Source organism: Streptopelia decaocto (assembly GCF_964273445.1).
Source record: "Streptopelia decaocto genome assembly, chromosome: 21".
In the NCBI taxonomy this organism is placed as follows: domain Eukaryota; kingdom Metazoa; phylum Chordata; class Aves; order Columbiformes; family Columbidae; genus Streptopelia; species Streptopelia decaocto.
In genome coordinates this window covers 897,762-921,755 of record NC_138676.1, presented here as the reverse complement: position 1 = coordinate 921,755, position 23,994 = coordinate 897,762, and the positions used below count along the sequence as shown (strand labels likewise).

Below are 23,994 nucleotides of genomic sequence, written 5' to 3'. Positions count from 1 at the left end.
ACGAACGGGCCCAACCAGGAGCAGACCGCCCGGTGTTCCCGGGGAGCTGCTCCCGGCCCCGCGGTGCCGCCCGCGCTCCGGGGCCGAGCAGCAGCCACCGCAGCCGCCTGCCGACTCGTCGCCATGGCGACGCGGGGCGGCCATCTTGGGGCGGCCATGTTGGGGCGGCCCCGCCCTCACCTGCGCTGCCCGCAGGTGAGCCGCCATGTTGCGGCTCTGAGCGGAGCGGGATGCGGTGCGGGGCGGCAGCGGCCGCCGGCCGCCTCCTCCTGCCGCGGGCCGTCCTGCTGCTGCTCGGTAAGGGGAGCGCTCCGCCTGCGGGATTCCCGCCGCAGCGGCGGGGTGGCCCAGAACCGGACCGCCGGTGCGCGGGGTGCGCTCCGCCCGGTTGGCGGCTGCGGGGCGGTGGCCGGCGGGCTCGGAGCGCCGGGGAAGGGCCGTTCCGGAGCGGGGCGGCGGCGCCGGCCGGCCAGCGAGCGCGCCGGGCCGCGGCTTCGCTGTGCGGTCCCTGCGGGGAGCGGGCTGGGGAGGGCGGGGAGCGGCGGCGGCTGCGGGGAGCGGCGGCCTCCCCTTCCCCGGGCTTCCCTTCCCTCCCTTCCCTCCCTTCCCCTGCCCGCACTCAGCCCCCGCTGCCCGCACTCAGCCCCCGCCGCCCGTGTCCGCTCCGCGCGTTCGCCGCGGTCAGCCAGCTGCGCTCCGGGTTCCCACGCTTTCCACTCACAGCAGAAGGAACGCGTTGTTAAAATCCCTATTTTTTTTTTTATATGGGTAGCTGGGGAATAAGTGTGCGACGCCAGGAACCCTAACGGGAACTGGCAGATCCGTGCCTGCTCCCTCTGAGCCTGCAGAGCAGGGGCAGTCGGCTCCACACCTGGAGCAGAGCTTCACCTGGTGCGTGTGCGGGTCCCTGTGTGGCTCTGCTGTGAGACGCAGAGCCAGAGCTGCCTGGCAATAAGCTGAAGTTGGCACTTTGCAGCTCATAAGACAGCCAGCTGATTCAGTTTCTCAGCTCGTTATCTCCAAATCTAAATATCTGTAGGCTCTTTTTTTGGATAAACACTTTAACTGGGACTAGTTCTAATCCCATGGAGAATAAGTGAGGGAAGTTGTCTGGTTTTCTTTAAATTTCAGTGTGGAGGAGGTAGTCACCACTGTGCTTCAGTCTTTGGACTGTGGTAGAGCTGCACATGCATCGATACTTTTGGGACATCATCACTCCTGTGACTGTCCGATAACAAGAATCTAATCGTTCTCTTTTGTGCTTGTTCCATCAGGTGTCTGCAATGCCCTTTCCCTGGAAATTAAAGCCAATTCTAAAGTGCAAGCTTTCATTGGTGAGCAAGTGTCGCTGACATGCTCATTCAGATCCAGTTCTCCCATCACGGAGAGCCTGACAGTGGACTGGACATACCAGCCCCTCACGGGTGGTCAGATGGAGACGGTGAGTGGAAGACAAAGTCTCTTCTAGTGAAAACTGATGAGATTTTCCCTGTTTGCTTTGCTGTGCTGCTTCTTCACTTCTGGCTTTGGGACTCTCATTGTTGCCCTCTTTCCCTTGTCAAATTGCATCAGTGTTCTTTGAGCAAAAAATATTCTATGTAATGCATAATATGAGTAATGATAAAGTGGATAAACTTTGGGTTTTGACACAAGTGCTGCATTGTGCACCGTAGCTATGCTTAGGATGGCTGTAAAGCATTGATTCGTAACTCTCCTGAAGGCAGCTGTACCCTACATACCGTACGCTGCTGATACATCTTGGAGTGGCAAGAACATGTGTGCATTGACAGGCTGAAGACAGTGCAGATAACAGCCCCCAGGGTTTATGGGATGCCACTTGCTGTTTTGCTGGCAGCATTTTGAAATATAAGCGTAAATATGTAAGTCTGAGAGCCCACTGAAAAGTATTCAAGGTGGAAACAGAGAATGCACATCTTTCCAGGTTATCAGTGACTTTTGCTGCTGGAAGAGTTTGAACTGTTAGGAGCATCCTTGTACCTGGAACAAGGAGGCGCTGCTTGTATGAAATGGGGTCTGCTAGACCTCTGCTCATAGAGCAGCAAGAGCAAAAGTGCAAGAAGCAAAAGCTGAAGAACTGTAATGTTCTGTCTTGCACAAGATGAGAATCCTACTGTGGTTCTCAGCTGAAGATCTGCGGAAGGGAACAAGCTGGTCAGAGTGGTGGTGGTGACATCTGATGGCTGAGGCTGGTACGTAAAAGCGCTGGAGATCTAATGAAATAGGTCTGACCCAGAATTATCAAATAGGAACCTGAAAAAGTCTCCTCTATAACAATTCTTCCTGCCTTCTTAATGTCTATTCCTTTATGTTTACAATGCAAAGAGCAGTTTAATTTGCTTTCTTAGCTGAGTGTTTTATTGGTTCAGTTATTGTTTTTGCCTCCTTTCAGATTTTTCATTATCAGTCTGTTCCATACCCAACAACAGTGGGAAAGTTCAAAGGCAGGATATCCTGGCTTGGGAACGTGGCCAAGGGCGATGCTTCCATTGCCATCCAAAGCCCAGCAGTAAGTGACAATGGGACGTTCATCTGCAGCGTGAAGAATCCTCCAGACGTGTACCACAACATTCCTCAGACAGTGCTGATAGTTACAGAGAGGGGTAAGTCTCCGTTTCCACAGCAATCCTCATCTGTGCGGTACCGCTGTGTCACAGGCTTGTTGGGGTCTTAGAAGCCTGAACATCACACGTGAAATGGGTTCACTGCAGTTCCACATTAGAATTACAGCAAGTTCTCAGCCTTTCTGAGCTAAATATGTTGAGAACCATTGCATTTATTGGGGACAGGAGAAGCTGTGGCCATAAGAGAAATCAAAAGTGTGCATTTGTTCAGGAGGTCCTGTCTCCATATATTGCAGCAGTAGAACAAGCTGAATGCTTAGGAAATAATGGTCTAAAAACAACTTCCATATCACAAACACTGGTTCTCCGTGATACGCGATTTTCTTATCTGCCGTGCCTGTCAGGCCTGCCCCAATTTGCAGCTTAGACGTGCTGATAGAACTGTGTCGTGACCTGCCTGCCTTTGTAGTTTTCTGCATATAAAGCACCTCCAGCGCTGGGTACGTGACGGGAGTCCTACAGGTTCAGTGACAAGCTGTTTCAAATCTGCCAGCTCTGTGCTTTGTCTGAAAAGGCGAGCAGCCTGTGTCCTGGCTGAACATTTGCACAGAGACTTCAGAGAGCCGTATTTACTGCTGGTACAGCTGGGCTGCTCTTTGTCTTTCCTGCAGGCCTTTCCTTCCAGCTGACTTCGGCGGCGCTGCTGTCCATTTTAGTGTTTCTCCCTTCCATCATTGTGGTCGTCCTGCTCTTGGTAAGGATGGGAAGGAAATTTGGAGTCCTAAAGGAGAAAAAAAAGCCTGGCTGCAAGAAATCCTCCATTGAAGTGTCTGATGAGTAAGTTCTGACTGGAACCTAAAGCCTGTATTTCTGCTTCGGCCTGTTGAGACAGGCCAGAGGACAGTTTCTGCGCTGGCCTTCGTTATATACCTCCCAGCACCTGCCGCTTGGTCACGAAATCTGCTTCTCCAGGAGAGAAGAGTAATTCAGGCTGTGGTCAGAAAGCTTTGGAAAATCCCCACGTTGGAGCATAAACTGAGTGCTCTACATCCCCTTTTTCTGTCATTTGCGTGAGGCCAGGGAACTGAAGCAGTTTTTAGGGTTAGATAGTCTTTCACTTCTGTAATCACTTCTTATTTTGGCCTAAATCAGCAAGATATTTTGCTTATGTGGGCTTTATATGTTACATTTTGGTATGAGGTATCCATAACAACAACACAAACTGAATAATGCCAACTGCTCCCCCTGTGGCATCCTGAGCAGAGATGCCAGGGACTGGATGAGCCTTGGAGACCCAATTCCCTTCTGAACTGGAGAGGATTCTGTTCTGGAAAGGTGCGGTAGTGAGAACAAAAAGGTAGCGCTGCTACTGCTTGAGCTGCACCTGGTCTTGCAATGAACTCAGTACTACGAGTTCTTGCAGAATGGGGTTTTAATAGTGTTCCAGTTAGCATTGTAATATTTGCCAGCCAAAGAGCAACTCTTGTATTTTTCATAGCATGAGTGAAATGATGAAAAACTGCCTAATGAGTGTGGTAGAACTAGAATTCACAGTCCATAGGAGGTATCAGCATCTGTGTTGGGGGAAAAGTCCAACCTAATCCTGTGCTTTTTCTGCAGGCCTGAGCAGGCAGAGCCGGACAGCTGCTTGGGGAAGCTCAAAAACTGGTGTCTGAACTGCGTGGTAAGTGAAAGCTCATGTTTTCAGGAGTGGTTTTGTCAACTTTTGTGCTCAGAGGAGGCGCTAAGAGCGGCAAGTGCTGCCCGTCCTAACACCTGGATGTCAGAGAAGTGTCCCAAATGGCTGGGCTTATGCTCCGTGGTGTTCTTGACATGTGGGCTCTAGGCGGTGAGAACCGCTGGTGGTTCTGCGTTGCTGGTGGGGGAAGCTGGCTTGAGCTCTGCCAAACTGACTTTTCATTTCACTTCCTAGAAATGAAAGCTGACATTTCAGGATGCAAAATCAGAATTTGGAGTGCTAGCTCCTGTGCCCTGTGGTTTCTTACAAGGCTCTGCAGAACCAGGTTGGGGCTCAGCAGTGTAGCAGTGTGCAGCCTCGCCTCTTGTTTGGAGATCTTCCTACTTACACTGTTCATCACAACATACCTGCTAAACTCCTGTTGTTTGTTTGTTTCTGGCGTTTTGTTTGGTTTGTTTTGCAAAGTGGTGGTTGCCTTCTAATTGTGCCTGTCGCTTGCTGCCCTATCACAAGCTTCTGTTAAGGAGCTGAAGCTGCTGCATGTTTTTGCCACCTGCTATACTCGTTTTGTACAATGTGCCCGAGTTCTGTGTGCTGGCATTAGCAACCACAGCCGGGAGTGTGGTGCATTCCAGAGTAAGCTCACTAACACGCCTCATTTGAGCATGTTTTCATTTTTCCCAATGTCCTGCAGAGCCAGCTGACCCCAGACACACCTTTATGTCTGTTGTACACCGTCAGGAAGTATGTTAAGGAGGATTTAAATATGTGTTGCTTGATTCACTATTCTAATGCCAGTGATTCAAACTGTACTAAATGCATGAGCCGCCAGACAGGCTTCTACACATTATTAGATACAGAATGAAAAATAAGCAGCTCTGCAGGGTGCAGATGAAATGTTTACAGCTGTATAAGGCGCAGCAGTTCCGGTGCAGGAGCACCAGGAGCAGAGCTGGGGGTGCAGAAGGGACAGTCGCCACGGGGATGGAGAGGCTGCTGTCGCAGGTGACGTGCGGGAGCAGGGAGGCACCAGCGCTGCCGGCCGGTGGGCGAGCGCTGCCAGACGTGCAGATTTAAACAATGGAAAAATGTCATCTTATCCTTTGAGAGAAGGCAAATCTGAATGCTGTAATCCTGCTGAAATATTTAGCTTACAAGGGCTCTGAATATCCCATCTCACTCACTTTAATGATTCTACGTTTTTGAGGTTTTTGTAATGTACTTTTCTGTGCTTAAGATGTTATCAAATAATTAAAATTGCAAAGCCAGTGAATGTCTGTTTGGGCTGAAAATGGCTGGAAAGTGAGATTCCCCACAAAGAGCTGTTATGTTTGAGTGTTGTTCAAGCTGAGAGCTGCAGAGCTGGGCTGCAGGGACCTTATCAAATGATCGCTGTGGTTCAAACAACGGGCAGCAGTGATCTGAAAGTTTGTGGCTGCTTGTAGCTGAACAACAACAACTTGTGCTGCTCTGGGCATTCTCTGTAGAGACTGGTGGTGATTTTTAGGAAGATGGCTGTCTGCGCTTTGGGGTTCATCTGTCTTGAGCTATAGCTGCTACTTCCCTCAAAACACACTTCACTTGTTGGTTATACGGTGGCAATGCACGTGTCTATCTGTGATAAGTCTAACGGATTTAGCTGCAAGTGCTTGTACAACTACAAGCCCTTATACAACTGCAAGCCCTATGGCTCATTCAAGCACCGCAGCGTTTTGGAAAGCATTTAAGCTCTTGACAGAAGCCTGGCGCACTCAAATGTTGTTGAACTCCTAACCTGGTTCATGTCTTCATACATAGTCTCAGTTTCTCTCTCCGTACTCCCTGTTTAGGACACAGACGAGGAAGACCCCTACTGATGAAAGACTGAAGCTATGGATGGATAACGAACAAAACTACAGCACTGAAAATCATGGCTAGATAGGTATGAAGGCTGCTGAGTGACCAGTGCAGGTTGAAGGACCCGCTCTAATCTTGGTAGATCGGAAGAATAATGGCGATGGGATAATTCTCCTTTATTCAAGCACAAACTAATGATTTTTTAAAGTTCTTACCCTCACTTTTCCGGTGCCTACAGACACCTCAGTGCCTACAACCCTTCAGCCTGTTTCCTACCAGCAGGCTGACAATCCTTGTTTCTTAGTTTACTTGCAAATTTGTTCCTATCACTTCTTCTCCGTGCACCTGAACTGGAGTTGCCTGAAGCTCAGGGTGCTCCGGAGTGGCCGCCATTGGACATTGACAACGTTTTTTCTCTTTTTTTTTTGGAACATATCTGCTAAGGACTTAGACCAGTTTGATTGCATTGGTATATGGCATCCTTCGTTTTGGAGCGAAGAGAATCTGCTGCTTTTAATGAGTTCTTGCTTTAATCTGCCACTTAATTACAGGATCACCATTTTGTTCCTCCTGTTCTCTGATTCTGTTTTTAAGCCACCAACCGCTCAGTAGTGCTGCCTTGCGTTGTTGGGTTTTATCTTTCCCTTTTTTGTTAGTATTTGTCCAACAGCTGCATTACTAGGTACATCTGCTTCTACTTGTCGAAGTGAAGCACAATCCATATAACACTAATTTCTTTAAATCAGAAATGCAAATGGGGACTCTGTATCTGGGGAAACATAACCCCATCTACCTCAACCAGTGACTCAAGCAGTGTCCGAAGGAATGCTCCGTGTTTGGAAGAACAGTCATGTTCCTCCTCTCGTCTTCTAGGTACCACTGTAGGGAAGCAGCTAAACTGCCTGCTCAGAAAGAGGCCTTTCTCTTTCACCACCTTGTCCGATAAGGGATGGCAGAGAGCAGTGGAGTTCATGTTTGCTCGATGCCTAAACAGCCACTGTTTTCTGCTCCTCTGTGTGTGGCGTTGCTCACATAGTCTGCTCTTACATGTGTGTTAGAAGTTTACTGTTGACTTTGTGCCATTACCAATAAACTGCTTTGTTTCATTCTGGGCTGTGGATTTCTTTATTTGGCTAAACTCATAAAACCGCCATGCTGAGTTGTTGCTCAGTTATAGAAATTGTCATACGATGGTGGGTATAGGTGTTTAGGGAACAGATTTAGCTCCAGAGGGACAGGTACCGAGCGCCCCGTTAGCAGCTCTGCGAGGGCTTCTAGTTACAAGCGTGGTGAAGTTCCCGACCGCAGGGCAGGTTCGCTGTACCTGTGTCTCCAGATAATGAAATACTTTCTTTTCTCCTGTCTACATTAAAGTAATATTTGAAGAGTTTGTGCTTCCTCATGACACAATGTCTCTCTCAACCAAAAACCATCCTGAGAAAGGATGTTGGTGGGATACTCAGCCTAGAGGAAGTGGCTTTGTCGGTCCACATTCAGCAATAATGCATCATGCAAGTTATTTGTGGAAATGAATAACTTCTCTGCAAAACGTTTGCCTTCAGCTGCAACTCCTCTGCAAACAGTTGGTGAGATCCTGGTCAAATCTCTTGCTGGTGCAAAGCTAAATTGCCACCTTGAACTAACAGCATCCAGGATTGCGAATGGTGTTGAGTACGTGTAGCGCTGAACTTTCTGTTCCTTTACCAGCTGCACGGGAGTCACTGTGTGTACCATTAAACCCGCCGATGCTGGGCTGGGGAGCGGTGGCAGCTGTGGCGCTCCAGAGGAAAGAGGAAGAGTGAAAATACGCTTTGAAAGTGCCCGGGGATGAGAGGGGTGCCAGCTGTCCGTGGTGCGTATGGTGTGTGTTGGAAAGGGAGCAGGTGACGGAGCGTGTTGACAGTGGCCCCTCAGCCCAGCAGGTGCCCGCGGCCCCGGTGCAGCAGCAGGAGGGCTCAGCAAAGCCACCCGGTGCCACCCGCTGCTGCCGCGCCAGGACAAGGGCCGGTCTGCTGGAGGGGGGGTTCTTTAACCAACTCTGATCCCCAAAAACCAACCGCGATGGAGAAGAGCCTGCAAAAGGGAATCTCGCTGTTCCTGACGTCTCAGATAACGACGGATCGATCAGCCTGCTGGGATGGCAGGGCTGGGACTGAGCCACGCGTACCTGTGACGTGTCTGCTCCTACCAAGCTGCGTACCCACCATCTGCTCTCGTGCACAGGCATCCATAGTTGTTCTCACCTCTGTAACGCTCCCCCTGCATTCTGATTTGTCAGTACCTCAGTCTAGCTCTGAACTTCCTCTGCAGGCTCAAAGTGACCACCAAACCGAACCTGAAATGAGAGACTTGAAACCAAAGAGCGGTAAGTAAGACAAGTCTCGCACGTACAACCTCGAGACAATTTAGCAACTGATTCTTTCAGATACTCCGAATTAGTCACTGAAGAACCCTTCATGCAATAGACAGGTTGACTGCCCCGAGCCACACTAGGTGAGTAATTTTTGCTGTATTTACTTTTTATTATTTTCTTTTTTCTCCTGAAAAGAGAACTAAGGAAACATAAAAGTGCTGAGGATTCAGATAGCACGTGCAAAAGCAGGAAAATGTGAAGGGAGTATGGTATCTATGTATTTTTTTTGCCCATCTGCTTAGTAAAGGCAATTATCCTGCAGAAGGATTTGGATACGTCAGCACTGCAGTGTATCTGAGGTGAGTGGGTGCTGTCTTCGCTGCTGCGCGCACAGCACCCGCTTGCTGGCGCATGTCGCAGAGGGAGACCCTGCAAAATGTGTTCCTGGCCAGGACCAGAATTGGTTCTGAGGTAGAAGGTTTAAGTCCGGGAAGGATTTGATGGCAAATAAGGAGTGCAGATATCGCCACACACAGTCTGCTGTGTGCTGAGGCCTTTTTTAAGCTGGCTCTATTTTGGGTCCCGCGCGGGGGTGTTCCTGGGAGGAGGGTGTAGCTCCGCTTGAGTCCTGCGGCTCTTGGCAGTCGAGCTGGGAGGTGGATGCGCCAGCGGGCTGCGCTGAGACGCTGCACCAGCCGAGAGTTGGGAGCTGAGCACGAACTCAGCTGTTTGTAGGTCGCGTGTGCACAATTGCGGGTTGTACAGCAAACTGTGTCAGAGCTGCAGACGCAGCCAAACCACGCAGCTCCATCCTCCAGCACACCCAGCCCACAAATGGGTCATGGCTTTTGAAAGGCAGATTGGACATGATTCCAGAAGGCTCGCTGACACTCCTCCGCTGGTGCGTCCCCTCCTGCTGCCTTTTGCCCCGGTGTTCTTGTCACCATCGGTTCTGCGTGGAGCGCCAAGGGTGTAGGTGCCGCCCCAGGAGACCCGGCACCCCGGGAGCACACATCTGTCACCGTGGCTCCACGGCACCGAAGGGCACCGTGGGTCTCTGAGAGCGGCAGGAATAACGGCAGATGTTCACCTTATGTATTTACTCCTTTCGTGGCTGTTTCTTGGGGAGGAATATCTGGGACCTCTTCCCCTTCCAAGCTTTGCTGAAGCTGGTCTAGAGATCCGCCTGAACAGACCCCGAAGGCCTCCAGCAGAAATTCTCGCACCCTGCAGCAAGGGGGTTATTTCTAGAGTAAAGGGGTTTTTAGGTGTTCTTGGCTGTTTTTCAGATTTTAGGACCCAACGTCTCTGAGTATGTAGTAGAAAAAATGTCCCGTTGCTTTATGAGCAGAGTTAAGATCTATGAACGTCTTGGTTCACATGCTAGAGAGTTGCCCCCAAACCACCAGAAAGACTCATCACTTAGGGGGAAATGCGAAGGTGTTTCAGGCTGAGCCCTCCCCCTGCTCGCTCTTCCTTTCCAGTGCTCAGAGCAGCCTCAAACCAGAGACGTATCTGACATCTGCGCTTTGAAGAGTCTGGGCTCCCAGCTGGGACGGTGGCTACCTGGGGGATTGGACTAGATGATCTTTTGGGGTCCCTTCCAATCCCAAATATACTGTGATACCCTGAGAGCAGAGCTCGTGTCCCTCGCTGAGGAACTGAAGGAAGTCTGGTTTGGACCTTGGGGTTTGGTTGAGTTGCAAGTTGGTGGCGTCCTGCCCCAAGGAAAACTGGTGCATGTATCACCTCTGCTGTTCTTTTCAGAATAGGATGAAGGTGTTGCTGAGCCTGACTCTGGTGCTGACATGGCAGGGTAAGCTGTAAGTCATTCTGGTGGTTTCCTTTACCTTGTCTGCTTTCCCCTCTGCCTTTGCCTAAAGACCCATCGGTTCCTCGGTTCCTGAGTGGGAGCCCCGCGGGGTTTTGCGGGTGCGCGGGGCCAGCAGCACAATGGGGGCTCCTGGGCACCAGGAGCTCCTCTGCTCTCCGGGTGCTGTGCGTTCCCTTTCTGCAGAGCTTCAAACTGCGATGGCACCCCTGGATGGGTCCTGTCCTTGTTCTGCCAGGCTCCAAGGCTTTGAAAGGCGCAGAACTGCTTTGCTAAGTCTAAGTACAGGGAGTGGTTTCCAAGGTATTGATTTTGGCTCTGCTCGAGGCAACTGGCTCCCTTGGTCTTCTCCGCTGGCAAATATTTGTCATTTTTAGCTCTGTGGCTGGTCAGGAGCAAAAGAAACCTGTTTGGGAAGCTGTAGCACTTTGCATTTATTATTTACAGAGCATCAGATGAATAGTTGGTGCTTTGCCAGGGCCCAGCCCTCAGTGGCTCGTGGACAGGCTGAGCAGAGGGGCCGAGACACAGCAGAAGTGACCTGGCCGAGCAGCTCCCGCCGCGTGGGCTCACTCGGCTCTTGCCAAACCAGCCGGAGCCTGAGCCGATGTTCTTGCGAGGTTCCTCCTGGCGAGCTCCAGGGGCATTTTCTGCCCCGCTTGTTTCCCCTTCCTGCCGCACGTTTTGCCGCCCGCCGTGCCGGCAGCTGCTCCGCGCCGGTTGTGTCAGCTCTGCGCTCTTTGATGTTCCTCCGTTCTGTTGTTCTTTTTCTTCCCCACTGTCCAGCCTCTCTAGAACCCCTGAGCAGCAGTATGTGGCCAGACAAGTCCAAGCCCAGGTCAGGAGCCCATGAGCAAGTGGTAAGGAAGCCAAATGGGCAGGTTGTGAAACAGGAACTCCAGTTCATGTGAAGTGGTTGAATGATGTAGATGAGAGCGGCACCGGTTCTCCCAGCCGGTGACTCACAGGAACAACCCTGCAGGAGACGCGCAGGGCTGGGGTTGCGCTTCCCCTCTTCTGCGCGGCTCGCTCAGCGAGCACAGCACCTGGTCAGGCGCTGGGAGGATGTGCTGCCCCGCATCCCAGGCTCGCCAAAAGCAGGGCTCAGGGACAGGCTCCGGACCGGTCAGTGCCGCTAGCCCCAGGCTTTCCTGGAGAGGAGGAACCGATGGGGACAGACCGGCTGCATCTGGCTGTCCTCCCTGGACTCATCCTGCTGTCCTTGTCCCCGGCAGAGCGATGCAGCGGATCGGCTGGCTGGGTGTTCACAGAGCCTCAGCTTCGAGCCAGAGCTGGGGACTCTGTTCTGCTGCAGTGCCTCTTCCTAGAGCCAGCGGCCAAGGGCTGGACCATGGACAAAGTGGACTGGCTGCGCATGGCGGGACCCGGCGCGCAGAAGGTGGGTTGGGATGGGGTGGGCGGTGGGGCAGGGGAGGCAGCCGGCTGCTCGGGGGGGCTGTGGGGAAGCCCATCCTGGAAGGTTCCCCTGTGTGGTGGCACCTCCACCGCTCCCCGTGTCCCCACAATGCAGGGGAGCTGCAGCGCCGGGTGCTGTGTCCTGGGGCTCTCCAGAAGAGCACGGGAGCGAGCTGGGCTCCCGTGTGCAACCAGCGCTCCACGGGGAGAGGGAGAGCATGGGTCTGAGGGCTCTGGAGCAGGGAACGCACGCAGGGCGATGTCCTTCCGCTGGGCTCCTTTCACCTGTTCCTGTCTGTGCCCCGGCAGGAGGAGATGGTGTTTTATTACTACAGCAACCGTAGCATCCCTGTGGGCCGTTTCCGGGACCGGGCGCAGTGGCGAGGGGACGTCTCCCGCTGGGACGGCTCTATCCAGCTGCGGGACGTGCAGGTGAAGGACAGCGGCACATACGTGTGTGAGGTCCGGCTGCTCAAGCACAGCAGCATCTTCAAGAACCGCACGGTGCTGCACGTCAGCCCCACGGGACAGAGGGGTGAGTGCCCTGTGACTGCTCCCCTGTCCTGTCGTCCTGTTCGGCCCCACGCAGAGGGACTGCAGAGCTTCTGGAGGCTCTCGGGCCTCCCACCGCGGTCCCTCTGCAGCAGGTCCCTGTGGGTGCCATCCCCTGCCTTGGTGTCTCCCCAGCAGGACGAGGAGCAGCAGGTGCCCAGGACTCTGCGGCCCCGGGACACCCTGTGCTGTGGCCCGTGACCGTGGGCTGTGCCTGCGTGGCGGTCGTGCTGGCTTTCCTGGCCGGACTCAGCCTGAGGAAGAGGTACGACGCCAGCTGGGGGTGCATGGGGCTGAGCAAAGCATCTCCTTGCAGCCTCCCTGTGCTCTTCTCCCTGGCCGAGCACCAGCTGGACTTGGCCCAAGCAGGGCTGGAGCTGCGGGAACAGAGGGTTTCTCACTCCGGGGAATGTGGGGTGCAGGCTCCTGCTGCCCTCTAGTGTCACGCTGCCCTGGCCGGTCCCCCCCTTTTGCTCCCAAACCTCCTGGGCTCCGGGCATGGCAGCAGCCGGGACGGCCTGGCCAAGGATCATACAAATGGATCCCGGTGTCCCAGGAGAGGGTGTGCGGGGACAGGAGGAGCAGGTGATGCTTCTAGCCGGAGATGACGCTGCTGTTGCCTTCCCTCAAGGTCTGCAGCCAACACCACCCTGCAGAGGACCGAAAATGGAGTCAGCAAGAACAAAGCAGAGGTGAGAGCTGAGGTGAGTGGAGGGGACGTGTGCCTGCGTGGAGGGGACGGCCGCGACCCGCGGGAGCCAAAGAGGAGGCACTGACGGAGCGAGTCGTCCCGCAGCCGAATGCCTGGGAGCCAAGAGGCTTGGCAGGGGGAGATGAGGTCCTGGGCACAGCCGTCGTTCAGGGTGGCTGCTGTGTTGTCACTGCCTCAGGCTGTGTCCTTACGACACAGAGGGATCACTGATGTGTATGTGCACAGGGCTGGGGACACAGCAGGAGGGGTCCTGCACTGGCTGAGCACAAGGTGCTGTTTGCTGGGAAGCCATGGCCATGGCTCTTGGGTTTAGTCCTATGGCCAGGATAAGGCAGCCCTCGTGTATCTGGGGACCGCTCAGTTCCAAGGGTCCTGATCTCCCCCTCGTAGGAAGCGCTTTACTCCTCAATCCCTGGAGCTGGGGTACCCAAGGCTGAACAGGATGCAGGGAAGAAGCGGAAAGCCGAGGAGACCTATATAACCATGGTAAGGAGGCGAGCAGTCACCCCGAGCTGCGGCGGGCGTGGGCAGTGCCTTCCTGCAGCTGTGGGGCTGGTGTGACCTCCACACCCCTCCCCACGTCGGACGGCAGCATCCCCTGCCCCCTGCCCTCTCCAAATGGGCCCCGACACCTGCGGCGGGACTCCCTCCCCATCCTTTCCTCCTTGCAGCATCCCTCCTCCTTCCGGGAGAACGGCGTCTACGTGGAGCTGGCCAAGAGGGCCATCCCAGCAGAATGGACGGGAGAGGACAGACAGGGTGATGGACAAAGCGAGGAACCCTACAGCACACCAGAGGCAGCGCTTCCCTGGGCTCCAGAGGGTCAGAAATAGCTGTGCTGGGGGCTGCAAGCCCCTTATCCAGCAGGTGTGTGCAAGGCTTCTTTGCTCCTTTGGGCAGGCCGGCGTGGTGCTGCTGCCGGCCCTTCCTCCGAGGAGCGGTGCCACCCCACGGTGTGCTCCGCGCCAGAGCCACCGCTGGACACGTCCCCCCCCGTTGTCTGCCGGGGGGACCAGCGGAGATATGTCTCAGGCTTTTGTCTCGTGGCCTCTGGAGGGGGCGCGGAGGGCACAGCCTCCATGCTCCAGCTTTGATCCTGCTCGTGCAGCCGCAGGTCCCCAGACATCAGTCTCCAAGGAGGACCTGGCGGGGGGAGGAAGGAGGAGATGCAGCAGGAGCTGTGAAGATGTGCCAATGGTATCTTGTGAATTCAATAAAACTCAGGGATTCTATCCTGTTCCTGGCTTCCTTCTACCTCCTGCCGAAGCGTGTGGTGTCCAAGTGTGCCAAAACCTGCCTGGGAGCCCCTGCACCCACGTGCAGCCTCGCACACGGCACCCGCCCCGCCGGCTGCTGTCCCTCTGCAGCAGGAGCAGACGAGCCTGCGTGGTTGTATGGAGCCCCGCGAGCTGTCCCGGTGCTGCTGGGGCTGGCGGGGAGCAGGGCAGACCCCGGGGCCGTGAGGTGCCCAAGCGTGGGTGCTCACACGTGTCTCCCACGCACCAACCGCTCCCCGTGGGTGAGCACCTCTGCGTGCACCCCACACCTGGCACCCGCTGTGCTGGCCAGGGGGAGTCCAGCAACCCCTCCCGGGCCTCCGGGGCAACGTCTCGGCGTGTGCTGGCTCTTCTCCTGCCCTAAATATAGATGTTTGACACCTCCAGGTGCGGCGCTGGGGACCACCTCCCACCGCCCGCTCCGCTCTCAGCCTGCAGCGCAGCCCGCTCCGCCTGCACTGCTTCGTTTCACGTTGACACCCTACTCTCTTTTCCTGAATGAAGCCAAGGAATGGGATTACCGGTGGAAGCGGCAACTGAAGCTGGTTTTGGGGTGTTGGGGGATTACATGTGGCGTTTGGTGCCTTTGCAGGGTCGTGGGAGCTGTTCAAGCAGAGCAGAGTGGGCTTTAGCTGCCCAGCAGGGTTGGGAAATGGTGCTGTGTGTGCAGTGAGTTTGCTGTGTTCACCCTGAAACTTCTCTGATGCCTTCTCTCCTGCTGCCCTGTTTCTCCTCCTGAGGCTGCTCAGGTATTATAGAAGAGCACCTCTGTGTCCCTCCTGCCTCCCTGTTGCCCCGTCCCTTCCTCTCCAGGGCTGTGGTGCCCAGGAACTGAGATGTGCTCTGGCCTTTTTGCTCACTGATGCTGCCACAGCGACCCCCACCATCCTGCGTCCCAGGGCACGAGAACTCATTGGCTGAGCAGCTGCTGTCACTGGCTTTCTGCTTTCCACGAGATCACACCTTGTCTCCTTCCTACACCCGTTTCGGCAGCCTGAACCCAGGCTTGGAGACTATGGCTCAAAGGCTTCCTCGGCTGATGGTGCAAAGGGGACCAAAGCCCTTCTCTAGCCCTGTTACTGCTGGGCAGGGCGTCCCCATCCCGAGGGCTGGATGACGACAGGACGTTGCTCTGGGACAGCACTTTGCTGGGGAAAGGTGAAGGTGCCGGCGGAGTCTGGCAGCCCTGGGAAGCGAGGGGGCTCCCCTTGCACCAGCACGGCAGCGCCGGGCACAGCGGCAGCGCTTCTATCCACTGCAGGCTGGCTGCTCGCAGCTACACCCGCCCGGCCAGGCCGCTGTGCAGGCTGCCTCCTCGGGACCCTCTGCGCTGCTCAAGTCCCCGGCTTCCTGGAGGAAGAGCTACCCTGAGCTTTGCTTCCTCCAACAGTGAGTTTGCACAGGCAGAGGGACCCCCGCAGCACCCCGCTCCTGCGCTCAGCGTGCTGCAGGAGCCGGTCTGCGACACAGCCTGCGACCAGACCCCGAGCACGGAGCAGGAGCCGCAGGAGCCGTTGCTGCCTGTTCAGGGGAAAATTTTTCTGCCCTCCCACTTGCTCTGCTGAAATTCACCAACCATAGCATTTACGGCTGCCTCCACTCCAGCACCGCTCCAACCAGCCATATTGGGCTGTGGAAATAAAGCAGCTCTAATGTTATATGTCACCTGCAAATAACCCGGGCGTTCGAAAAAAGCAAACCACCACCACCAAAATCCACACCTACACCAGGTTCTCTCCATACACAAAAAAGTCCTTCAAAATGAGCCTGGAAGCCTGGCTCCCGCCGCCCACCTTGCTCCTCACTGGCCTCAGCTTGCTCCTCTCGCTGGGTAAGTGTCGATTGACCCCTTGCATGCACACAGGGGAGAGCACCCGCTCTGGCCAGGAGCCCCCTCCCCACATCCCGGCCCTGAGAAGCCCCTCCTGTCCCGGGGATGCAGCGAGCCAGCAAGGGATGCTGTGCTGCAGTGATGGGATGGAGGTGGTCTGATGTGCACCTTGCTGAAATCCGCCACCCGGCTGACCTGCTTCTGGGCAGGATGGGGGGATCTTACAATTGCATCTTCCCCTAAAAAAAACCAACAAAAAGCTGTGCATCCTGCTTGCTGGAGGTTCTGCGGAGGTGCAGGGCTGTTTGGCTGTTTGCGTGCCAGGCAGGGCTGCGGGCTGCAGTGGGGAGAGGGGCAGCTCTCCTTTGCTTGGCTGGGGAGGCGGTGGCTGGTGGGCTGCGGGTGGCTTGTCACCGTCCTTTGGCTGCTGGGGTGGCGGGCTCTGGGCTGACAGTGCTGCATGGGGTGGGGGGGACTGTGGTCTCTGCGTTCCTGCCCTGCCGTGGAGCCAGCAGCGTGTGTCAGCAGGTTTGGGTCTATATTGATTGGAAACAGGAACGTATCACCTCTTTGAAGAGCTGTCCACGCTGTCCTGGAGCTCTGGGTGGGCTGCCTGTGCTGCAGGAGAGCCTGGGAACGGAGGATGAAAAGCACAGCAAGGTCTGCTTTAGGGGCTACGTGTAATCTTACCTCCCGAGCCCTGGGTGCAGGGTGTAGCGTGACAGAGCATTTGGGACAGTGCGCAGCACTAAAGGACGCAGCCTGGACAGTTGGTCCCAGGGGTTTCCGTGGTTTCTTTCCCCACCTCTGTTGTCCCCGGGTGCAATGGCAGCGTTAGGACCTGCACACACAGGCACTGCCAAGGCTCACGGCAGCTGCCCAGCTGCTGGTACGAGCCGTCCCCAGGGGTTTGGCCACACCTGGGGGGCACCCCTCTGCCCCCAGAGAGCCACCTGCAGAATGCGGCTGGTTCCCTGTGCCTCCAAACAGCCGCCTCTGCGACTTGGAAAAGCCTCTTTTCCCCGGCTGCAGAGCCTGGCCCCTTTCCTGCCCTGCTTGCAGATGGAGCGGATTAGCCAGTGGAGCAGCCTTGACATGCAGCCAGCTTGGCCACAGGGCTGGACTCAGGAGCACCTCAGGAAGAAGGTTTGAGAGCAAAGAGCAGCCAAAGGGGAGAGGTGAGGTGACGGGAAATGCCCCAGCTGCCAGTGTCCCTGTCCCTGCCCTGCGGGTGCCACCGCCCGCCCTTACAGCTCCTTCCAGGGCTCTCCATCCCTGGGCTCCCTGGGGCTCAGCCTCACACTTTGCAGCTGGCTGCTGCACCGGAGCCGTCTCCGCATGCACATCCTCCCCTCTGCAGGCTGGGCAGAACATGCTGGATGCAGGCGCTGGGTTTCAGCTGCTGCTGGGGCAGCCGGCCGACCGAGCGAGCTGCAGGAAAGGAATGGAGCGGGAGAGGGAGCAGGCACAGGCCCCTCATCCCTGCCCGCGCCGCGGCTGAGCCGTCCTGCCCTGCCCGCTGTGCTGGGGAGTGCCCCATTTCCCTGCCACAGCAAGGCCAGGGCGCAGGGACCGGCCTTGTCCCCTCGGGAGTGACTGAGATCCTCACCCGGTCATTCCCGGCTAGAGAATCCGTGTGTGAACACACCTGGGAGGGGAGAGCATCTGCATTCCCCTGCAGCCGCGGCGCCGGCCCTGGCACATCCCAGCCCTCGCCGCTGCGCTGCGTCCTGCTGGGAGCGAAATCTGATGAGCGCAGCCATAAATTTCCCCACGGATGTGGCGCCGAGCCCTGCATGCTGATGCTGCATCCAGCCCTTTGCATCGTGTTTTCGATTCTGCAGCAGGAAGGCCTCGTTTCAGTGGCACAGAGCAGGGGTTGCCTGGAGTCAGCAGAATTCAGCACTGGGCACCGTTGGGGCAGAGAGGGGTGATCAGGTTTGCAGAGCAGGGCTGAGGGACAGTGCTGGGGCTGGGACAGCTCCTTGTCCCCTGGGCCTGGCTGCCCACAGCGCGGTGTGTGCGTGGAGGAGCCTGGACGGCAATCGCGGCAGCAGGGTGAGCTCTGCGCGGGGCGGGATGGGGAGGGGGCTCAGCCGGCAGGACGGCTGCTCACACCCGCTTTCCAACCCGCCTGTTCTCATTCTCCGTGCCCGCGCAGCGCCCACGGGGTTGGGCATGGAGGTCATGGCTCCCCCCACCATCAACGCCCTGAACGGCTCCTCTGTGAAGCTCTCCTGCACCTTCAACTCCTGCTACAAGGTGGAGAACAAGCAGTTCTCTCTCAACTGGACGTACCAGGAGTGCTGGAACTGCTCTGAGGAGCTGGTGAGTCCCGCTGGGGATCTGCTGAGGCGTCCTGGGACCAGCTGGAAGCAGTCGCATGCGTTCTGTGGGGTCCAGAGCCTTCTCCTTACGTTTGCTCCTGCTCTCCAGCCCTCCTCCGCCACAGGGAACGTTAGCAACTGCGGTCAGGGCAGCGGCAGGACGGGCAGGCGGGACTGGGAGAGGTGCCGTGAGGAGACCCCGTCCCTGGCCGCCGTGGTGGCCAGAGCTGAGCAGGGACCGTGCTGGCTGTGGAGCTGGCTCGGGGTGACCGCGCAGTGTGGGGTGCACCCAGGGCAGTGCGTGCTGAGCGGGGATGCCTGGCTGGGGAGGGGTGCGCATGGGGTGCCAAACGCTGTCTCACCTCCTCTCCCGGGCGGGCTTCCCAGTTCCTGCAGTTCCGGACGAAGATCATGAACAAGCAGCTGGACCGCTTTGGGAACCGGGTGGAGTTCACCGGGAACCCCACCAAGTACGATGTGTCCTTCACCCTCAAAAACGTGCAGCTGGAGGACGAGGGCACCTACAATTGCTATGTGCTCAACCCCCCGGACCGACAGCGGGGCCACGCCAGCATCAACCTGAAGGTGCTCACCCAAGGTCAGTGGCAGAGCCGTCCCCTCTGCCGCAGGCACCCACGGGTGCCGCCCCGCGCCCTGCCTTCCCTCTGCTTCGCAGCCGCAGGGTTTGCTCCCCGGTGCTGGGAGCAAGCCCTCCCTGTTCCCTGTTGCTCCCACTGGCGGCCCCAGCTGGGGCCGCCTGCCCTGAGCCCCTGCCCTGTCTCCCCAGAGCCCCCGAAGCACGACTCGACAGTGGCGCTCATCGTGGGCACCTCCGTGGGCGGCTTCTTGGCTTTGGTGATCCTGGTGCTGGTGGCGGTGAAATGTGTGCGCCGGAAAAAGCAGCAGAGACTTAACACAGACGACCAGAAGACGGAGGAGGAAGGGAAGACAGACGGTGAAGGAAACCCGGAGGAGGGCACCAAGTAACGCCCCCCTGCCCGCCCCTCCCTCCTCACCCCCTGTACAGTGTGACCCCCTTGATGTGCTTCCCAGAGCAAGGATTTCTGTCTCCCCAGAGCATCCCTCCTTCCATCTAAATACCCCCAGCCCAGAGCAGGGTGCAGACAGAAGGTCCCCAGAGCCCGGCCGCAGGGCAGGGCTGGGGAGGGTGGCTGAAGGGCGGCGAGGCTGAGCTGGGACAGCTTGTCCCCTGCTCCCCTGGGACACACTCTGTGTGCAGAGCACTGTGTGGGGCCATGGAGAGGTGGTGGGGACAGGGTGGCATGAGAGAGAGGGAGGACAAGCACAGTCCCCACGCAGGGAGGTGCTGGAGCTGGGGGTGCAGGAGGGGCAGAGGAGGGCTGGGCAGCCCCATGCCCAACCTCTGCGCCCTGTCCTGCTAGAAAAAGAGAGCAGGGGCCAGCGGCCGCCTGTCCCCGGGCCAGGTGTCACCGCGAGGTGCTCCTGCTGTGCCTGGGGCACGGGGGCTGGCGTACGCGTCCCCAGGGATCCCCGACTGCTGCCACCTCCTCCTTGCAAGTCCTGTGTGCCAATGCCGAGGGTGCTGCGACAAGAGGCTTGTGCTCCTCAGGGACTGTCCCAGCCCGCTCAGAAGTGATGGCTGGATATTGACCATTAGCCCGTGTGCTGTCTCTGAGCTTTGCTGGTTTTTGGAGCCTCTGATGGCTTGTGGTGTATAATGGATGTATGTTTCTGCCTCTTGGGCTATTTTTGGGCCTGAGCATCTCAGCCGAAGGTGCTGGGCTGACTTTTTTGTGCTTGTTTCTTTCTCGGGGTGGGTAATTCTAATGGAAAATGTTCTGCTGATGTGCCAAACCGAGGTGGCGGGGAGCAGCAGGGGGCAGCTACTGGGGAGGAAAAGGAGTTTTTGGGCATTTGCGGGGAAGGACTGGGCACAACCACAGGCTCTGAGGCAGGACAGCTCCGTAACTGCCGAACAACCCTGTGATGCTGAAACTGCCTCCTCCAGCCTCCCTGCAGAGCCCTGCACAACCTGTAACTGCCACGGCACAGCACTGCCAGCCAGCCCGGTGCCGGCTGCACCTCCCCAGCCCGCTCCGTGCTCCAGAGAATCAGAGAATAGCTTGGGCTGGAAGGGACCGCCCAAGCTCATCCAGTGCCACCTGCCATGAGCAGGGACATCGTCACCAGCTCAGGTTGCTCAGACCCCGTCCAGCCTGGCCTGGGATGTCACCAGGGGTGGTTCATCCACCACCTCTCTGGCCAACCTGGGCCACAGACAGATGACAGATGACGTCCAGCGTCTGCCGCGTCCCAGCGTGAGCAGCGCCCCGGCAGTGCCGCGGTGGTGCCATCAGGCCCTGGGGATGAAGGGACAGCCGTGCGCTCCCTGCTCTCCCCCATCGCTTTCTGCCCCGTCCCCACGTGCCGTCCCCGCGCCGCTCGCCCTCGCTGGGCCCTGCACCGCCGCCCTTCCCCTCTGCAGCAGGAATGCGCCGTGTCCCGCCGTGGCTTCCCCGCTCCCGGGGGCTTTGCTGCCCGGGAGGGCTGGGCTGAGCCTGCCTGTCCGCACAGCCCCTCTCCGGATGGCGTTCCCAGCACAGTGCCGCTGGGTGCCAGAGCCGCTCCTGCTCGAAGCTGGGCTGCGAGCGGCTCCATGCGCCACTGTGCTGGCAACTTCTGTGGCCAAAGGCCTGTGACTGTTGCACATGAGCAGTCTTGCATCTGCCTTTCATTTCTTTCACGCACTATCCTTGGATTGCAACTTGCCAATGCATCTGTATGTACATAGCTGTACACAGCAGAGAGAGTCTCTACAAAAAAATATATATATATACACACAGGAGGCGCTGTTATCGGTTATGACTATAGTTTGGGGTTTGCGCCTTCTGATGGGTTTGTTGTGCCAAACACTCTCCTGAGTGTAGGATGTTTTTATTGCTCTTTGTACAGTTAAACAAACAAAAGAACAACAAAACGCAAACTTTGCACTCGGTGCTTTTGTGCTGCTGCCTGCTGGAGGGGCAGCACGGTCCCTGGTCTCTACCCTGCCTGTGCGTCTGTCCGGGGGGATGAAAAGCTGCTGTGTGCCCGGAGCTTGGTCCCGGCAGGGCAGAGCTGGGGCTGCGGCTGGTGCTGCCCGAGTGTTCATGCACTGAGGTTTTGGGGTGCTCTATGTGCACCGCGGGGTCCAGCCCTGCCCCAGGGCGCTGAGCCCCGCTGCGTTCCGCACCTCTGCTCTGCAGAGAGCGGGGATGGCGGCGGCGCGGGGCACGGCCGGTGCGGCTCGGTGAGCTCCAGCGGAGCCGGGCACGCACCGCGTGATGGACACCCGTAACCGCGCTGCTGTCTGACCGCGCAACCCAGCAACGCCGCCTGGACGTGCCAGAGCGGCGCGCACAACTGGGACACGGTTAATAGGCACATCCATCAATTTACCCACCGTGCAGACGCGAGGGTGGGGGGAGCGCTGACAGCCGCCTTCAGCCGCGCCTCTCCCAGCTGCCCTTCAACCGGGGCCGCCAAATGCCTGCGCACCCCGAGTCCGCACACGGGCACGGTCTGGCCAGCGCGCTACGGAGCCTCCGTCTTTCCTGGGCTAGTGCTGCCCGCCCTGCCTGCCCCGCTCCCCAGCGACCCCACCTCAAGCCTCCTGCTGCTCCAGCAGCCGGGCAACAGCAGCAGCACCGGCTTTTCCACATGCCACCTGTGCCCTGCACACCTTGCCGTGCTCCTGCGGGGTTAACTCCTCTGCAGAAAGCTCCCACCTCTCCCTCCCGGGAGGAAGGGCACCAAAATCACCCCCAGTGCCCTCTGCTGACACAGCGCCGGGCTGGTGCTGGGGGCCACGGCCCCGCCAGGCTGCACAGGGCAGCCCATAGCAGGGAGGGGTGGCTGTTGCAGAGAGGAGCAGCTCCCCGGGGAGGGCGTGTGGGTGTCTGCGCACCTGGTGTCCGAGGGAGTCAGCCCGATGGAGGGGGGAACATGGACACGGACAGAGGGGACAGAGGGGATGGGGGCCCCACAGGTTGGCAGTTTGGAAATGCCTCTGGCAGAGCTGCTGGCAAGAAACTCGTGAGGAAGGGAGGCACCGTGGGATCCCAGAGGAGAGCCCTGCGGGACACGGCAAGGGTGAGTTCTCATCAGCACACGGGATCGAAGGCAGTCGCAAGCCCCCCAGTGCCAGGGCTTCATGAATTCTCCAGAACCGGGGACAGTCCAGAGACCACATACATTTTTCCTTTACAGACCACATAAATTTCCTGGGAGCAGGTGGGATTAGAGGTGTTGAAGAGCAAGAGAGCAGGTCAGGAGATGCTGGGGGCCCTTCCCTGTGCTGTGCAGAGCCACGGGGATCACTGGGGTGACCCAGTGGGAGCCCAGAGCTGCCGTCCCTGCGATGCTGCCTGGCTGCCCGGCTCCTGGGGCTGGGACCTAACGAGGGGGCACCAGGAAACGAGGGGGCACCAGGAAACGAGGACAGCCCGGGGCAGTGAGCCCGGGGGAGCTGGGAGTGTGAAGGGCAGTGCTGGAGAGCGGGCGCTGGGGCTGGGGAGGGCCTGGGGGGTGGGCTCAGGCTGTGCTGGGGCAGGAAGAAACTTCCTCCTGGGACACAGGACAGTTGTCTCAATGTTTCTTGCAGATGCCTCTGCAGCGGCTGCTGGGGGACGCTGCTCCTGTTTCCCTGCTTGCATTAAAGGGTCTGTGAAAGGGGGTGAGGAACCTGCCCTCGCCAGGGGCAGCCAGATTTGGTGGTGGGTGCAGCGGAGGCAGCGGGCGGGACGGCTGCGCGCAGGGAGAGGGAGGTAAGGAGCAGGGACAGCATTGCTTGGAGGGAGAGCTGCAGGGAGCCAAGGGAGGGCTGGGAATGACAAAGGCAGCCAAGCACTCACCCGCAGTCTATGTGTCCGCGACCTCTCGCTCAGCTCCCAGCCCGGCACGCCTGGCCCAGCCGGGACGGTCCTGCCGAGTGTCTGATCACCGCGGGTCCCTCCTGCCGCTGCCAGCTCCCGGGCTGCTGGGCCACCTTGTCTTCAAAGGTCGCAGCCAGAGGACCTTGCAGTAAATATAAGGTGCTGATGGGAAGCTCTGTTGCAGCGTTGCCACCTCCTCCATCAGCAGGAGGGCTCTGGTCCAGGAGCCCAGCATCCCCTGGCGCCGGGAGGCTCCGGAGGGGGCCGGGACTCTCCTCCCGTTCTGGGTCTGCCCCTGGCAGGATGCTCCAGGGCAGCGGGGCCAGCACAGCGCCTGCTGCATTGAGCCAGGAGGCTGCAGCCCAACTGCTCTGCTCAGCCCTACCCTGCTCCATACCCACGTGGAGGGAAGCAGGAGCCCTGCTCGGAGAGCAGCCTGGCATTTTAACCCTCCCAGCTCCGTTAGTGCGAGGTGAGAGGGAGTGAGGGGTACGCAGTGGCCTGGCAGCTGCTGTGATCCCCTGGCAGGTGGCGAGCCAGCTCGCAGGACCCCTGAGCCCTTCTTCCTGTGCCCCTGGGAGGTGACAGTGTCCGAGCAGAGGGTGCTCGCCTTCCCTGAAACCAGACACAGCAGCCTTGTGCTGCACTCAGCAAAACAAGTTTCCGCTGAGCCACAGTATCCC

The 23,994-nt window shown here is 57.7% G+C and overlaps 3 protein-coding genes across 10 annotated transcripts; all 3 read left to right on the top strand.

Annotated features, from left to right (window-relative positions):
• Positions 1-201: 201 nt before the first annotated feature.
• Positions 202-7,190, top strand: MPZL3 (myelin protein zero like 3). The gene is made up of 6 exons (XM_082070363.1): positions 202-297; positions 1,275-1,441; positions 2,411-2,621; positions 3,254-3,419; positions 4,203-4,266; positions 6,111-7,190. Exons 1-6 carry the CDS (start codon positions 231-233, stop codon positions 6,135-6,137), a joined length of 702 nt encoding a protein of 233 aa, XP_081926489.1. The 5' UTR covers positions 202-230; the 3' UTR covers positions 6,138-7,190.
• Positions 7,191-8,466: 1,276 nt separating this feature from the next.
• Positions 8,467-14,213, top strand: JAML (junction adhesion molecule like). Of its 8 annotated transcripts, none has more exons than XM_082070317.1 (9): positions 8,467-8,610; positions 10,238-10,286; positions 10,488-10,604; positions 11,537-11,700; positions 12,027-12,252; positions 12,405-12,534; positions 12,901-12,973; positions 13,372-13,467; positions 13,653-14,213. In XM_082070317.1, exons 2-9 carry the CDS (start codon positions 10,244-10,246, stop codon positions 13,812-13,814), a joined length of 1,011 nt encoding a protein of 336 aa, XP_081926443.1. In that variant the 5' UTR covers positions 8,467-8,610; positions 10,238-10,243; the 3' UTR covers positions 13,815-14,213. The 8 variants fall into 8 exon arrangements, with proteins under 8 accessions (XP_081926443.1, XP_081926445.1, XP_081926442.1 ...); XM_082070314.1 differs by lacking the exon at positions 8,467-8,610 and having other exon boundaries at positions 10,070-10,286; positions 13,653-13,848; positions 14,090-14,213; XM_082070319.1 differs by lacking the exon at positions 10,488-10,604.
• Positions 14,214-15,973: 1,760 nt separating this feature from the next.
• Positions 15,974-19,501, top strand: SCN2B (sodium voltage-gated channel beta subunit 2). The gene is made up of 4 exons (XM_082070285.1): positions 15,974-16,089; positions 18,251-18,417; positions 18,804-19,014; positions 19,204-19,501. Exons 1-4 carry the CDS (start codon positions 16,020-16,022, stop codon positions 19,401-19,403), a joined length of 648 nt encoding a protein of 215 aa, XP_081926411.1. The 5' UTR covers positions 15,974-16,019; the 3' UTR covers positions 19,404-19,501.
• Positions 19,502-23,994: the final 4,493 nt, after the last annotated feature.

What these genes read in the sequence shown, in the direction of transcription:
- MPZL3 (XM_082070363.1), top strand. Translation starts at nt 231, where the DNA reads ATGCGGTGCGGGGCGGCAGCGGCCGCCGGCCGCCTCCTCCTGCCGCGG. An exon ending in GGCCGTCCTGCTGCTGCTCG is followed by an intron (nt 298 to 1,274) that starts GTAAGGGGAGCG and finishes TTGTTCCATCAG; the next exon opens with GTGTCTGCAATGCCCTTTCC. An exon ending in TCCATTGAAGTGTCTGATGA is followed by an intron (nt 3,420 to 4,202) that starts GTAAGTTCTGAC and finishes CTTTTTCTGCAG; the next exon opens with GCCTGAGCAGGCAGAGCCGG.
- JAML (XM_082070314.1), top strand. Translation starts at nt 10,211, where the DNA reads ATGTATCACCTCTGCTGTTCTTTTCAGAATAGGATGAAGGTGTTGCTG. An exon ending in TACAGGGAGTGGTTTCCAAG is followed by an intron (nt 10,605 to 11,536) that starts GTATTGATTTTG and finishes TGTCCCCGGCAG; the next exon opens with AGCGATGCAGCGGATCGGCT. An exon ending in CGGGACCCGGCGCGCAGAAG is followed by an intron (nt 11,701 to 12,026) that starts GTGGGTTGGGAT and finishes GTGCCCCGGCAG; the next exon opens with GAGGAGATGGTGTTTTATTA.
- SCN2B (XM_082070285.1), top strand. Translation starts at nt 16,020, where the DNA reads ATGAGCCTGGAAGCCTGGCTCCCGCCGCCCACCTTGCTCCTCACTGGC. An exon ending in CAGCTTGCTCCTCTCGCTGG is followed by an intron (nt 16,090 to 18,250) that starts GTAAGTGTCGAT and finishes GTGCCCGCGCAG; the next exon opens with CGCCCACGGGGTTGGGCATG. An exon ending in CCTGAAGGTGCTCACCCAAG is followed by an intron (nt 19,015 to 19,203) that starts GTCAGTGGCAGA and finishes CTGTCTCCCCAG; the next exon opens with AGCCCCCGAAGCACGACTCG.